General features: G+C 34.5%; 1 protein-coding gene across 1 annotated transcript in view; it reads left to right on the top strand.

The window, feature by feature from the left end:
• The window catches only part of ADGRV1 (adhesion G protein-coupled receptor V1), a gene marked incomplete at its 5' end in the record, with an annotated part of 444,372 nt that overhangs the window by 39,443 nt on the left and 389,087 nt on the right, over window positions 1-15,842 (top strand). Inside the window, 5 exons of the mRNA XM_079797671.1 lie at window positions 244-987; window positions 3,144-3,517; window positions 10,268-10,444; window positions 13,284-13,464; window positions 14,463-14,665. Of these exons, the coding sequence (XP_079653797.1) occupies window positions 244-987; window positions 3,144-3,517; window positions 10,268-10,444; window positions 13,284-13,464; window positions 14,463-14,665 (1,679 nt within the window). The remainder of the gene's footprint in view (window positions 1-243; window positions 988-3,143; window positions 3,518-10,267; window positions 10,445-13,283; window positions 13,465-14,462; window positions 14,666-15,842) is intronic.

Below are 15,842 nucleotides of genomic sequence, written 5' to 3'. Positions count from 1 at the left end.
GTTTTAAGCACAGGAATTAAACCTCTCTAGTTAATATTCTTTTGTCAGGCTGTACTGATTTTTAGTGAAATTATGCTTTCCCCCCTGAAAATGTGGTAAAAGCTATATCTTGACATGTTGGTCATTGATGAATGAGTAAATGATTTAACTGAAAGTTTGCTGAACAAACCTATTGTCTTCACCTTAAACTAGAAAGTCTTTTAAATTCTGGTTTCTCATTCATTACAAATTTTCTTACTATAGGTGGGTCCCCAGGTCCTGGGGGTCAACTAGCAGGAACCAACCTCCAGGTGACAGTGATGATTCCATTCAATGATGATCCTTTTGGAGTTTTTATCTTGGATCCAGAGTGCTTAGAGAGAGAAGTAGCAGAAGATGTTCTCTCAGAAGATGACATGTCTTGTATCACCAACTTTACCATTTTGAGGCAACAGGGCATCTTTGGCGATGTACGTGTAGGCTGGGAAATACTGTCCAGTGAGTTCCCTGCTGGTTTGCCTCCAATGATCGATCTTCTGCTGGTTGGAATTTTCCCCAGCACTGTGCATTTGCAGCCACACATGAGGCGTCACCACAGTGGGACAGATGCTTTGTACTTCAGTGGACTAGAGGGTGCATTTGGAACTGTTAATCCAAAATACCATCCCTCCAGGAACAACTCAATTGCCAATTTTACTTTTTCAGCTTGGGTAATGCCCAATGCCAATACTAATGGATTTATTATAGCAAAGGATGATGGTAATGGAAGCATCTACTATGGGGTAAAAATTCAAACCAACGAATCCCATGTGACACTTTTCCTTCATTACAAAACTTTGGGATCCAATGCTACCTATGTTGCCAAGACAACAGCCCTGAAATATTTAGAAGAGAATATTTGGCTTCATCTTCTGATTATCCTGGATGATGGCATAATTGAATTCTACCTTGATGGAAGTGCAATGCCCAGAGGAATCAAGAGTCTGAAAGGAGAAGCCATTACTGATGGTGAGTGTTATCTTTGCAAGGACATTGACTTTGGAGTTTTAAAAGAATTTGATTTCTTAAAAAGGCTAACAGGCTTTTAAAAGTCTGCTTGTGTATTGGTTTAATTTCTTTAAATAACACTATCTGCCTACCAAGACAGTAAATTATGTGCCGAGTATTGCGGAAATGGATCAAGCAAAGTCTTTGCCTTTGAGGTTCCTGAAATAGGCTCTGGGAAAGAGATGTTTAATCAGATTACTTCAATATGTTGTAGGAAGAAAGAAAACAGATACGAAGTATGCACACTTATTCCTCCTGTGGAAATGGTGGATAGGGCATAATGTTTCAGGTAGAGAAAAGAGCAAAGTGTGGAAATGTGAAATAGCATGTTGTAAGGGGAACGGCTGCTAGCTCAATATTGTTGGAGGTGGGAGGTGATGGAGATACGTTAAAGAGAAAGCAGAAGAGAAATATTACATAAAGCTAGCGGTTTCCTGGCTTTGTAGTATAAGGAGTAAATTGGTGAATTCCATGGAGTGCTTTGAAAAGATGATCACTATTGTCCTTAAGCTGGAGCTGATGCTGTTTCTTGAGAAGCACATTTAAGCATGTTTACACACAATACTGGTTTTGTCCGTTATAATCACAAACTCCCCTTCAGCCCCTCCTTCTTATGATTTGATTCTGTTTTTCATTTAATAAGGAAGTAGAGCAGCCCTTATATGTTTATTGTGTAATAGAATATTTTCTTCTGAACCTCCTGCATTAGATATCTGGTTATGTTTTTTCTTTTATTAGGGAAAAAAGATGTATGCTTACAGTATCTGTGGCATTGGATTGTTCACTTTTTGATTGTGTAAATATGTACATGTATTTGTTAACTTTGATCCCTTTGGTGATAGCATGGTGGTAGAATGAGAATGGGAAAAAATGGGGTTATTGAGAGCTGTGTTTCTCTTTCTCTGTTTGGCTTACTGCAGGGAACTTAGATTGTTTTTGTAATTTGAAACTTGGAAAGAAAATTATTAAAAGAGTGTATGTAGTTTTAAAAGTTATTAATGAAATATAGTATGTGTTACATATTATAAAATATATAAACGTGTACATACCATAAATGTACAAGTAGTTGAATTTTTTAAAACTTGAAACCCATCAGTTTCAGCACCCATGTAACCAGTCTCCAGATCAAGAAACAGCATTTTAGGAGCCCCCTTTTGGCTCTTTTCAAGTCACTAACTCACCACCCTGTCCACCTAGTATTGCCCTTTACAAGAGCATAAGAGTAGCTTTTCCCTTTTTAAAATATATGTAAATGGAATTGAGCAGTGTATGTTTGAGTGTCTGGCTTCTTTTATTTAGTATTTTTTATGAGGTTCATCAGTATTTTCCCCTGTTTAGATATTTCACTTTCATTACTATATAGTTGGTCCAGAACCACTAGAGAAGGCCTGGGACAACTGTGATAATAATGTGTAGGCTGCATGTGAACTACCCTAAAAGAGCTATCTGGGCAGTGACTTGTAAAATTGCCTTGGTTGGTGGTCTTGATAAGGAATAGTACTTGTACTTTCCCCCCAAATCACTGCCAAGCCTTGGAGAGGGAATAAGTAAAGAAATAAGAATTGGTGAATTCTTAAAAAGGGCTGCATGTTGTTATTACCCAAGACTCACATATAAAGTTGTTCCTGGGAAGAAAAAAATTTTTTTTTCTACATTCATTGCATTAGTTTTATGGATAGTTATATTTCATCCACAAATACTTATTTTCCTAAATTCTCACAATTTTATTTAACTCAAGATTAATTTCTAACAGATCAAGCCTTGAAATTTTCAAAGAATTGTAACTGAATTAAATGATTTTATTCCTAGATATGCAAGGAAATTTTAAAATTTCCTGGAAGAAATGTCTATCCAGATATATACACACATACATATATACATATACACATACATACCCATGTATAAAATATCCTTTAGTACAAAATACCTTAAATCCCAGTGATTATTGAATCATTTTTCATCAAAACAGAAAGTCTTTATTTGATTATATTCTAGTTATGCAAAAGCTTTACTTATAAAACCTTTCAATACAGTTGCTTCATTTTCTGAATCACACTTGTAATTTAGGACAGGAGACTAGTGGATGTTGAAGCATTTAAACCCGTTTCTCATTTCAGGTCCTGGAACTCTGAGAATTGGGGCAGGAATGAATGGCAATGACAGATTTACAGGTCTGATGCAGGATGTGAGGTTCTATGAGCAGAAACTGACCCTTGAAGAAATTTATGAACTTCATGCCATGCCAGCAAAGAGTGATTTACACCCTGTCTCTGGGTATCTGGAGTTCAGACAGGGAGAAACTAACAAATCCTTCATTATTTCTGCAAAAGATGACAATGAAGAGGAAGGAGAAGAGTTATTCATTCTTAAACTAGTCTCTGTATATGGAGGAGCTCGTATTTCTGAACAGAATACTACAGCAAGATTAATAATACAAAAAAGTGACAATGCCAATGGCCTGTTTGGTTTCACAGGGGCTTGTATACCAGAGGTAAGTAGTGAGCTTGGAGAACTTTGGAGTTAAAAAATTCAGTGTAGGTGAATTTGTCTGGGAGTGGGCTTTCTTTCATTTGGTAAGATTGCTTGAGTATCTATGCCAAAAAGTATGAAAGAGCCAGTGGTTTCAAATGTGAATTATAAGGGCTTTGGTTTTATAAATTCACAGTTTGAGTCAGAAGCTTAATAAGCTGCTAGAAGTAATAACAATTTAGCAAATGAAACTTTAGCCATTATCTTTAAACTTAATGCGCTTCACATAATATATAATTATACTCTACATGTAATTTACTTTTTAGCTACTATTGGATTACCACATAAGTAGATGAAATAATATGTATTGAAAGCTTCTATGAATAATTGTAATGGAAACTATTAAATATAATATTTTGAGGTCCCCCCATCCCCCCCGTATGTCAAATGTACTTAAGTAGTTAGTTACAACATTCTTAGTTGGGTATAAACGCCTTTCTTATCAACCATCTTGACCAGCTTAATTAATTAGGCTGTTTTACTGTCCTTATCAGTTCTGTCCAAGTTTTCAAAGATTCGTAATCATATTGGTTTCCTGTTCAGTAATGTGAGATCTCATGAAACTACTTCACAGGTGTCAAATGTGACTGCAACAGCTCGATGTCTGTGAAAAGATGCCAAGGAACAAGAGAGTCTTTCCCTTTGCAAGTAGTTTCAGAAGGGTGTGTATGCAAATTGAAGTGATTAAGAAAAACATGAATTGGAAGAGCATGAAAAAAATATCTAGGTCATAGGCTTCATTATAGCTCAAATTGGGGTATCTCATTGTCCCGCTTAGCATTTTGGATGGTGATAATCATAAGAGGTTATAAATAGTGGTATTTTTCTATACCAGAAAGAGACTATCCTAGAGTAGGGAGGACCAATGTCATACAAATCTATAACTTAAAGAAATATGTTTATTTATAATGACAATACCTTTTAATAGCTACCCAGTTATCAAAGAACTTTACATGTTGTTTTTCATGCACCTTTATGACAATCCATAATATAGCTGCAACAAATATTAATTATTACTCTCTCCACTTTATAGGGTTAGCAACTGAGGCTTAGAGACCCAAGCAAATAACTAAACTAAGTTGAATTATTTGAGACAAGATCAACACATAGTTCAAAGTTTGGCAGTTACTAGTACTTAATAAGTATTAATTTTCCTTTTCTTTTTTTCTCCTATGATACAATGGGATGTCTTATGACTTCTAACCTGTCATCTTTCCTTCTATATTTTAGTATCATCATCTCTATTTTTTAAAAGACAAGTGGCTTCCATGAGGGTGTGAGAACCATTATAGTGCCAGGCAAAGCCAGCTTCCCCTCAGTTCTCTCAGGACCTGGCACCTGCCTATGGCTCTGACCTCTCCTGTAATTCTCCTCTTTGGTCATTGTGTTGCAGTCAGAATTGCCTGTTCATTTCCTATCTCAGGGCACCAGGACTTCCTAGCTTCTCTCTTTGGATCACACTTATTCCAGCTCTTCAAGATTTAGTCATTCAAGTCTGAGCTCCAAAGATGTCTCCTCAATGAAGACTTTCTTACTCTGTTCTTTCAATTAATCACTTTCTATTTCTTCACCTAGTTTTACTTTTTTTTTTTTTTTAGCATTGATCAAACTCTTATATTTCCTTTGTTACTTATAAGTCCACTCATGTACTGGTTATCCATTTTCACTACAAAGATGAAAGAGCTCTGAGTGAAATAAGGTCTTATTGTTCATGATTGTCTCTCTCACACCTAGAATGGAACATAGTAGATACTCAAAAGTCTTTATTGAACTTATGAATGTGTTTGAATATCAAAAAATGAAAAGGCTCATAGTTCAAATAACAAGCACTTTTAGCTTCAGTTAAACTGCATAAACAACCAAACTGAAAAAAAACACCACAACATAAATTTAAAAAACCTACCTAAATAACTAAGAGTTTTTGAGTATTTCTTTGGCTTTCTGGACCATTATAGTAAGTATTCAGTGCTGGCTTGTCTCACAAGTTCTATTTCTAGATTGGGTTGGTGTTAGTTTAGCTCCACCTAGGTATGCAACTTTGCCTGTTCCCAGAAATCTCAGAATTTGAATGAGGCCAGTCAAGCCTTTGAGCGCAGAAGAGAGAACTTCCCTATGAAGGCTGTCGCACCTATGCTAGTAGAATTGCTGGAAAGAAAAAGAAAACATGATTGGTTATTTCCCAAGGCCACATGGGAGAAATAGAATACATTGTATCTATATTGGAAAGAGTAAAGTTTAGATTGTTAACATAGGAAAAGTGTGGTTGAGTCTAAAAGATTGAACATTGGAATTTGATTGTCAGGAATATTACAAAATTTTCATTCCTAAAACTATTAAGTATAGAACTCTTACTTTCATCTTAAAATGATTTGAAGACAAGAATGATATGAAGTAGTTTTATCATCATCATCATCCATCATATTTATGGCTCACTGAAGTCATTCTCAAAGTGTAGCCCTGGGGTTTCCGATACTTTTGAGGAGTTCTCCAAAGTTCAAGCCTAATTTTATGAAAATACTAAGATGTCTTTCTCATTTTATTGACAAATGCACTGCAGAAGCAGTGGTTGCCATAAATATGCTGTCTGGTAGTTCCTTGTATGAATCGAGGCAGAGGCACTAAACTGTACAAGTTGTCATTGCTTTATTCTGCCCCACTTGCCTGTAGTTTAAAAGGTGCAAATTTTCACGTAAGAATATCTTTGATGAAGCAGTACAGAATATTAATTTGATAACATCTTGACCCCGGAATCCCTGTCTTTTTAGTGTTTCATGTCACGAAATGAGAATCACAAAAACAGCACTTCTGCTTTGACCAAACATGGTAGTTGCCCTGAAGAAAAGTATCTGCTAGTGCATTGTGAGTTCAACTAGCTGTGCTTTTCATGGAACATCACTTTTACTTGAAAAACATGACTGACAAATTTTGGTTATTTGGACATGGGTATCTGGAACTCATTTTCATGAAAAGGAAGTGAGTCAGTGACTACAAGAAAAAGTACTTGTTGCCAATGATAAAAATTTAAGCTTTCAAACAAAAATTAGAATTTTGGAACACTTTTATTTGCCAAAGTGAGCTTGACTGTTTCTCTTAAAAACCTTGTAGTTAGCAAGTGTGACTTATTTATTTTGTATAATGAAATGTGTCAACATTTGGCAGATCTGTATAACTCAGTGAACCAATAGTTTCCAGATAATCAATGCATATTATTACAAAATCATGCCTGGGTAAAAAGATTGATTCAAAATGTAAAATAGACCAATGGGTTTTAATGTATTAGAGCATGATTTCACACTGCAACTTTAAGAAACTACCACTTGTCAAATTTTGGTTAAAAATATCAAGGGAGAATACCCACAACTATCGAAAAAGACTATTAAATCCTCCCCCTGTTTTTAGTTATATTTTTATACAAGCCTAGACATTCTTTATATACTTGAATTAACATAAATAGCAAAAGACAAAATTGATTGCAGAAGGAAATATTAAAATTTAGCTGTCTTCTATTAAGTTAGACATTAAAGAGATTTGTAAAAATATAAAAAATGCTCCTTTATTACTAACTTTTTGTTTTAGAAAGTATACTTATTTCTTATAAAATATGTTGCTTATTTGTTAGCATGTAATGTGTTTATTATCGCTGTTTTAAAATGATTAATATATCAATATTTTTTCCAGTTTTCAGTTGTAAAATGGTAATATCAATAGGTTTCACCAACACAAGCAAAAAAATCCTTAGTATTCTCAAGAATTTTTGTGAGTGTTCAGGGGTCCTGAAACTAAAATATTTGAGAACTGCTGTTTTAATTTATGCCTGGAATTGTCTTCAGAGCTTAAATTTTATGCTTCTTTGCTTCATTTCCAGAAATAAAAACCACTGTCATCTCTAGATTCTTCTCACTGACATTGGAAAGTTAACTTTTTTCTTAGCCCTTCAAAAATGCTGAAGGCAATAAGCACCCTTTAAAGACTTCTGAGTTATATTATACTTTTTACATTTGTATAGACTTATAAAGTAATATCAAAGTTAAAATGAAAATACAATCACATGTTAAATAATGCAAATATGTAGAATATGACATCATCTACTCTTTGGCATATTGAAAGAGATGATAGTTATTTTTTTATTTGTTCCCTCCTAACCAGGAATACCATGTCCTGGCAAGTAGTAGGTGAATAATAAATTAAAACTGAATGAATGAATAAACCTGTATGCAGTTTGGAGCCCTGATGAGGCTTACTTTGGATTCCAAGTGAAACCTGTACTGAACAGATGATGGTTCTATAGCCTAGTAACCACACTCTCATGTTGCCTTCCTGTATTTTGTGTACTTTATATGTTATTTTCTCTCCACCTTATTTTTGCCCTATTTTTATATGTCCTGCAATCTTGTATATCACTTAATTATAAATTAATGAGATTGTTATTTATAGTGATTCATAGAACTTGCTAGTTTCATTATTTTACATTTATAACTAATACTTGGGATATGTTTTATGTTTATAAACTCATGACTTAAGACAAAATTTAGAGACATTTTGAGAGCATCTTTGTAAAAGTGAGAATATTATTTAACTTGGTCTGTGTGTGGTGTGAAGTGCCTGCCATATGTTATGTGAATAGATTCCTTTAGATAGAAGTGGTATTGATATAATCTGATATCACACATCATCACCCAAGCATGCGGCAAAATAAAAAATTAATTGGATGTGTAATTGTTTACCTTTAATCTTCTATTTCAATAGAGAATGCCAATTCATGGCTCAGAATGGTACATTCTTTTTTCTAGGAAAATACATATCAAGAACTCTTCTCAATGTTAACCTTTAAAATGTCTCTTGTGCTGGTCTAAAGCCTTGGCAACCTCCTGACTTGAAAGAGAAAACTGTAATGGCTTCTATTGAAAAAGGAAGTGATGATGGTTCTGATGATTATTACTTTGTGTTTTGCTCCTTCATATATTGGCCCAAACATTTGCTTGTATCATGAATCTAAAGTCAATTAGATGAATATTTTAATAGTAGAAAAAATATTTTAATGATTCATTATCTCTGTCTTTATCATCATCTGGTATTGATAATTTCATCCTCTGGTCCAGTATTTTCCAAATTGGACAGCCTTGGATGTTTTGGGCTTCCCATGCCAGTAGACCAGCAGGCAAATAAAGGAGTCACAGTATTGCCCCAGGGTGCTTAGTCTTGTTCTTTCTGAGGCACCAGGGTTGCTGCCACACTTGGGAGTAAGAGTGCTGATGTTCAGTAAAACTCAGAGGATTTACTGGTACATCAGGTGCTGCATGCTCATTGGTAACTTTTAACTATTGCCTGTTTGTAGACAAATTTCAAATCTGTTCTCTCTAGCCCTAATGTCAGAACTGAAATGGCTTTATCTAATGCTGATCAGAGTGCTTATGATTGATATGAAAACTAGTGACATATATAAAGATTTACATTTTGATCTCTATTCATTCAGTTGTAGTTTTTTCCTATGAATTGTGTTTGCTCACATAAAAAGGAAACTAAATCAAGAGACTCAGAATTTGAGCATATGAAGACCTATTCTAAAAGCTATTACAACTTCTTGCTCCATAAAATTAATAAGCATTATCTTAAAGTGTTTAGATAAAAATGTTTTCTACATAACACACACACATACACAACCATGTGTGTGTATGCACACATAGAGTTGGCCTTGCATCTCTGCGGATTCTCTATCCTTGGTTTCAACCAAATGTGGATTGAAAATATTTGAGAAAAAAAAAAAGGCACATTGTTGCTGACATGTACTGTGTAGTTGTATAGTTGTAGTAGGCCAATGATGGTTGTATCTGTATTGAACATATGAACACACATTTTTTTCTTATTATTTCATAAGCAATACAGTATAACTATTTACATAGCATTAAATTATATTTGGTGTTATAAGTAATCTAGAGAGGACTTAAAGTATAAGAAAGAATGTGTGTAGGTTATATGCTAATGGTACACCTTTTTATACAAGGGACTTAAACATTTGCAGATTTTGAAATCTTTTGGTGGTGTGGGTGGTCTAAGAACCAAAAATAACCTGTGGATACTGAGGGATGACTATGTTTATATGACAGAAATATCAAAACTAAGTTAAGCATGACATAAATGTCCTTGACCTAACTGTTCTCTCCCCACCAGGCATTTCTCAAGGCTCTCCCCACATGGCACTTACACCACCCTCAACATGATTCCCTCTGATCCACTCAATTATATCATGTTCAGGCCTGGAGTGTTCTCCTGATGTCATGTTTCTCCCTCTACCTCTGACTTCTGCCCCAATTGTTCTATCTGTGCTGCACTCATAGAATTTGAGTTGTCTTTTTCTTTAGAGTTATCCAGAGAAAGAACTGTGCTTTTATCTCTTTCAAAAAATCCTTTGTATCCATAGCATCTAGCACAGTGCCTGGCACACAGGAGGTATCAATGAATGAATGATATGCATAGTTAATTTACTATCATTCTTTTTGCTTTATTTATCCCTTTAAAAAGAACAAGATACAATGAATGGAGTCAATTTTTTTTTTAGCAGACAAAAATATATCTGGAGGGATGTGGAGGCCTCCTTAGAGTTGTAGAAAGTTACAGAATTAAGATAATGGTAAAAGGACTTTATGAAAGCATTGTAATTGTATCACTGATTTGAATTGGCATATAATTATAAATAATTTGTGTTCAATTTCAGATTGCAGAGGAGGGGTCCACCATTTCATGTGTGGTGGAGCGAACCCGAGGAGCTCTGGGTTACGTGCATGTTTTTTACACCATCTCGCAGATCGAATCTGATGGCATTAATTACCTTGTTGATGATTTTGCTAATGCCAGTGGAACTATCACATTCCTTCCTTGGCAGAGATCAGAGGTAAACCCTACCTTCTTTGTTTCTTTGACAGGCTCCTGGAAAGCTGTTTCTGATCTGTTCTGTCATTTGTTTGCAGCTTCTTGATATTTAAGCAATTTAAAATATTTAGGCAATTAGCTATGTGTCATGGTATGAAACATTTAAAAAATTTTTTGATTTCAGGGAGGAAGGGATAGGAAGAGAGAGAAATATCAATGATGAGAGAGAATCATGGATTAGCTGCCTCCTGCACACCCATGATTGAGCCCTGGCATGTGCCCTACCTGGAATAGAACCTTTACCTCCTGGTTCATAGGTTGACGCTCAACCACTGACCATGAAGGGTGGTCTAAAATATTTTTGTATTTATTTATGCAAAAGAAAAATTAAGGATTTTGAATGGTGTGTGTTATAGTTTTATGTGTTCCTTAATCCCAGTATAATAAAGGTGGTATAGCTTGGGGGTTTATTATTGCAGGGTTTTTGTTATTACTGATACAATGGAAAATGGCAGAATTCTTAATGGTATTTTTTTCAGGCAATGAGAAATTCTTATAACTATAATCTCATTTTATTTTTAAATTTGGAAAAAATGAGGTGATTTTTTTTTGTTTTGAAATTACAAGTGCTTTCCAGTGTTACCAAAAATTTTTGATGAACCATCATTGCATTTCTGAATAGATGCTCCAGAAATAAATGACACTCTGTAAGTGCAATTGAGATGAGTAACATTTTTAATGAAAAGTCAGCCATAAAAGTTGTTTTTTAAAAACAAATTATAGTATTTCCTCTATCTTCAATATAATATGAAAAACAAACTCACCAAACACATATTTGACCCAAGGTTACATAAAATACATCTAAGAAGGAAGAAATGCCTTTCTGTCAATATTTTAAGAAGAAAAAGCTTTAACCCTTTGCACTCGCTTGCTTTTTTCTCGATTCCTTTATTCTAATGCTAACCGTGTCGAGTCAATATTTTGTTCCAGATAAGTTCCAACTAAACATGATTTTAATTTATACTTAAAATATGTTGTCTCAAAATAAAAATTTGAGACAGAAATTTTATAAAACTTTATCCTGTCCTATAATCCTTTTTAATTTTCTTTCTTGAGTAATTAGTCACTGTTGCTGAATTAAATTTTTTTTTTAAAAATTGATTTTAGAGACGTAGGTAGGACAGAAAGAGGGAAGGCGAGAGGAAGAGGGGGAGGGAGAGAAAGATCGATTTGTTGTTCCACTTGTTTATGCATTCATTGATTGACTCATATGTGCCCTGACTGAGGATCAAACCCACAATGTTGGCATATCATTATGACGCTCCAACCAACTGAGCTATCAGCCTGGGCCATCAGGATTTTATTTTTACATTCTTTTAGCTCATTATGTTGGACTATTCATCTCAGTATTTTTCATTAAAAAAGGAAATAGCTTATAGGTCATCAGGGATAAATAGTAAAATAACTTCAGACTTGCAGATATAATCTTCAAGGAAATTTCTCAGGGATTTAGAAGTTAGTTAATTGGATGAGAAGATAACATTGAGGGAATTTTAAAAATGTTCTTAAGATTTAAAGAGTTGAAGCTCAAGAAGAGTGATCAACTGTCCATAATTTGGGGGAAGATAGAACAAATTAAATAGTGTATAACAAAAGTTCCCCTATAGCACTCTATAGTGCTATCCATGATAAATATTTTACTAGTCTTTAATAAAATGAGGAGAGTTAGGACAACTAGTAAGTTTTCATAAGGGTAACATTATTCAGTTTAAAGGACTGTATTTTATTCTGATGTCTTTTTTTAAAACATATTTTTATTGATTTCAGAGAGGAAGGGAAAGGGAGAGAGAGATAGAAACATCAATGATGAGAGAGAATCATTGAACAGCTGCCTCCTGCAAGCCCCACACTGGGGATCGAGCCCACAACCTGGGCATGTGCCCTGACCGGGAACTCAACCATGACCTCCTGGTTCATAGGTCGACGCTCAACCTCTGATGTCGTTTTTTACTACTTTTTGAATTTAAAGTGCTTTTTCTTTTATCAAGTAATAATGATAGTGGTAATTTTTTAAAATTCCTATTTGGAAAATAGAGTTGATTCCCAAATTTTTCCCTTAGGAAACTTAACTATTATTTAAAAATATAACTGGAAAACATAGCTTTATAAAGTGGATTCATATAGATTTTGGGAGGGATAACATTAAATAAAATTTGGTCAGGAAAATAATCGTGTATGCTCCGGTGAATATTTTAAAATATATTTTTATTGTTGATAGTATTACAGATATCTCTCATGCCCCCTTTTACTCCCTTCTCCCAGCCCCTACACACCTTCTGTGAATATTTATTTAAAACGTTTTCTTCTATAATTTTTTAATTTAAAAAATTGATTTTTAAAGCAATAATAATAAGATTGAATAGTGGGGTTGGTTTATAGTAGTATGCCTGCTACATCTACACTAGCCTTTCCATCTTACAAAACCAGTTTATCTGGAAAAGTCATGTTAAATAGTAACTTTAATTAAATATCATTTAATTCCCAGCTGTTGTTGCTCAGTGGTTGAGTGTCAACCTATGTACCAAGAGGTCATGATTCGATTTCTGGTCAGTGTAAATGCCCGGTTTTTGTGGGCTCAATCCCAGGTAGGGGGAGTGCAGGAGGCAGCCAATTATTAATTCTCTCTCATCATTGATGTTTCTGTCTCTTTCTCCCTCTCCCTTCCTCTCTGAAATCAATAAAAATATATTAAAAAAACAACAACAACACAAATATAATTTAATTGCTATTCTATTCTGGGAAGTGATAAATAATTTATACATTCCTCATTGCTTTATGCCTCTGGATTTTTATTTGTTTAGGTTCTGAATATATATGTTCTTGATGATGACATTCCTGAGCTCAATGAGTATTTCCGTGTGACATTGGTTTCTGCAATTCCTGGAGATGGGAAATTAGGTTCAACTCCCACCAGTGGTGCAAGTATAGATCCTGAAAAGGAAACAACAGATATCACTATCAAAGCCAGTGATCATCCATATGGTAACTAAGCCCTTTTGCAAGAATAATCCTCTCTTCTCTGGGTGTACTTGGTCTTGTTAAGAAATTCTTAAGGGTTTTTTTTTTTTTTTTTTTTTTTTTACAAATGATTTAAGTAGAGCTCCTTCAGACCTTCTCGCTTCTAAACTCTTGAATTTCTAAGCTCCCATTTTGAGGGACATTGCTTATGAAGGAATATTTAAAGATTAATTTCTGAATATATTTTGAAAAGTATATGTAGGATTATTTAAAATGAATGAAAGTATTTATATTCATGGCTATGAAAACATTTAAAAATACTATCCTAGTGTGATAAGTTAACATCTAATTAGTTTACTTTGTAATTTATTAAGCTTTAAGAAGTGGATTTGTTATATAGTATATATTATTTTTTTTGTCTTATGCTAAAAAGTTATAAATTCCTTAATTGGGGAACTATTATAGATGTTTGTCCTAGTAAACTGAAACTGTTTTCTGCATTGAAAATTAATAGTTCTTTTGTAGGAATAAAGCAAGAATATCTATTAAAAGGTCTGTGTAGGAATGGGGGATAAAAAAGGAATATCTGTAATACTTTCAACAATAAAGATAAATAAAAGGTCTGTGTAGGAAAAGTGGGAGGCTCTTCAACTCTGTTTTCATAGTTAAATTAAAAAAAAAAGTATTATATATCTTAAGTTCAAGAATGAGTTCTAGAGACCCAAATATGAGTAAATGTTTGATGATATATACTTTAAAGCCCTTTCACTATTCTTTTTATTGATACTTAGGTCTGTTTTTTTTTTTAAGAATTTTTTTGGGTAGAGACAAGGAAAATTAACACTTTAATTTTTAACATTCTGAAAACTAAACATTTTGTGTCAAAAGCATGTTATTCAAATCTTCAATAAAGTCCTTTATAAATGATCAAAATAATTGTGCAAGACTGTTTCAAATGAGTAAGAAATTCTTCCCAATAAGAAATTGGGTCAGAATGCTCTGCCTCTCTTTGTATCTGCCAGGCTTGCTGCAGTTCTCCACCGGGCTGCCTCCCCAGCCGGAGGACACGATGACCCTGCCTGCAAGCAGTGTTCCACAGGTCACGGTGCAGGAGGAAGATGGAGAAGTTAGGCTACTGGTCGTCCGTGCACAAGGACTCCTGGGGAGGGTTATGGCGGAATATAGAACAGTGTCCTTGACAGCATTCAGTCCCGAGGACTACCAGGTAAATCACTTCGTCCTTCCGAAGTGGTATTTGCTCTTGTAAAACACACAGTCCTCGGGGAGGAGCAGAAGGGACGTGGCACTGTACCTGGGACATAACTAAACAAGGGAAATAAGCACTGATGGCTTTTTAAATTTATGTAAATTAATGTACCTCAGTCCCTTGAAGCCAGAATCTTAAATGGCTATCAGACTGATTTCACTGGGACCTTATATTTGTCATAGGCTTCACCTGTATTTATTTTAATGTTATAGGTTTGTTCCGATATATTTAAAATTGTATTTCTTACACATTTTAAATCCTCTTGTCTCCATCCATCAAACAAAACAAAATGATAAAGAAGTTATATGTTCATGTCTTTCAATTTTAATTATGTTTTTCTCCAAGTGAGAAGTAGTATGGTACTGGGGGAAAAAACCCACACCTAGTTAAATTTCTCTTGTCCTGACATTTATTGTATCTTTACCTAGTTTGGTATGAAACATATTCCACAAGACATCTCAGCTTGGCTTAGTATTGTCTTCTCTGCATTCTCTTAAAGAAACATTTTAGTCCTTATATTGATTGTCTTCAATTTCTAGGTAATTTGAACATTCCCACTCTCCAGTTGGATTCACATTTAATTTAATAACTAAAACAAAACCAACATAAACCTATGTTCCCCTTATCCATTACTGTTGGAAAGCTAATGCCTTAGGGGACATTTGTGAGGATTTTCAGTGGCCTAGATGCCCTGTTTCTCACTTGTTACTACTTTGAATCTTTATATCTGGAAATGTGATACCCTTTGCCTTTACCAAGTCTCTATGATGCTTCAGCTATCTCTGGTCTGTGTTAACATGGAAGTAAGATTTTTAAAGTTGTGCATGTGAGTACATGTGTGTGTGTATGTTATAGGGAGGGTGGGGAGGTACCAGGAAGGATCATATACAGAATAGGAGACAATTGAATATCAGATATTACTATTCTGAACTATATTCTCATATACGAAGATGCAGGTGATTCTCACTATCCAGGTGTTTACTTCAGCTCTCAAGTGATATTAACCAACTGATTAATGACTGACTCATAGTCATGGGAAGTGTTCAGAGCTGGTACTCTGAGAGACAGGTGGGTGATGACATAGTCTGGGTAGTCAAGGAGGGCTTTCTTGGGGAATTTATATCTGTGCTGAGCT

Source organism: Cnephaeus nilssonii, assembly GCF_951640355.1.
Source record: "Cnephaeus nilssonii genome assembly, chromosome: 2".
Classification (NCBI taxonomy): Eukaryota; Metazoa; Chordata; class Mammalia; order Chiroptera; family Vespertilionidae; genus Cnephaeus; species Cnephaeus nilssonii.
This window is presented reverse-complemented; position numbering and strand designations above follow the sequence as displayed.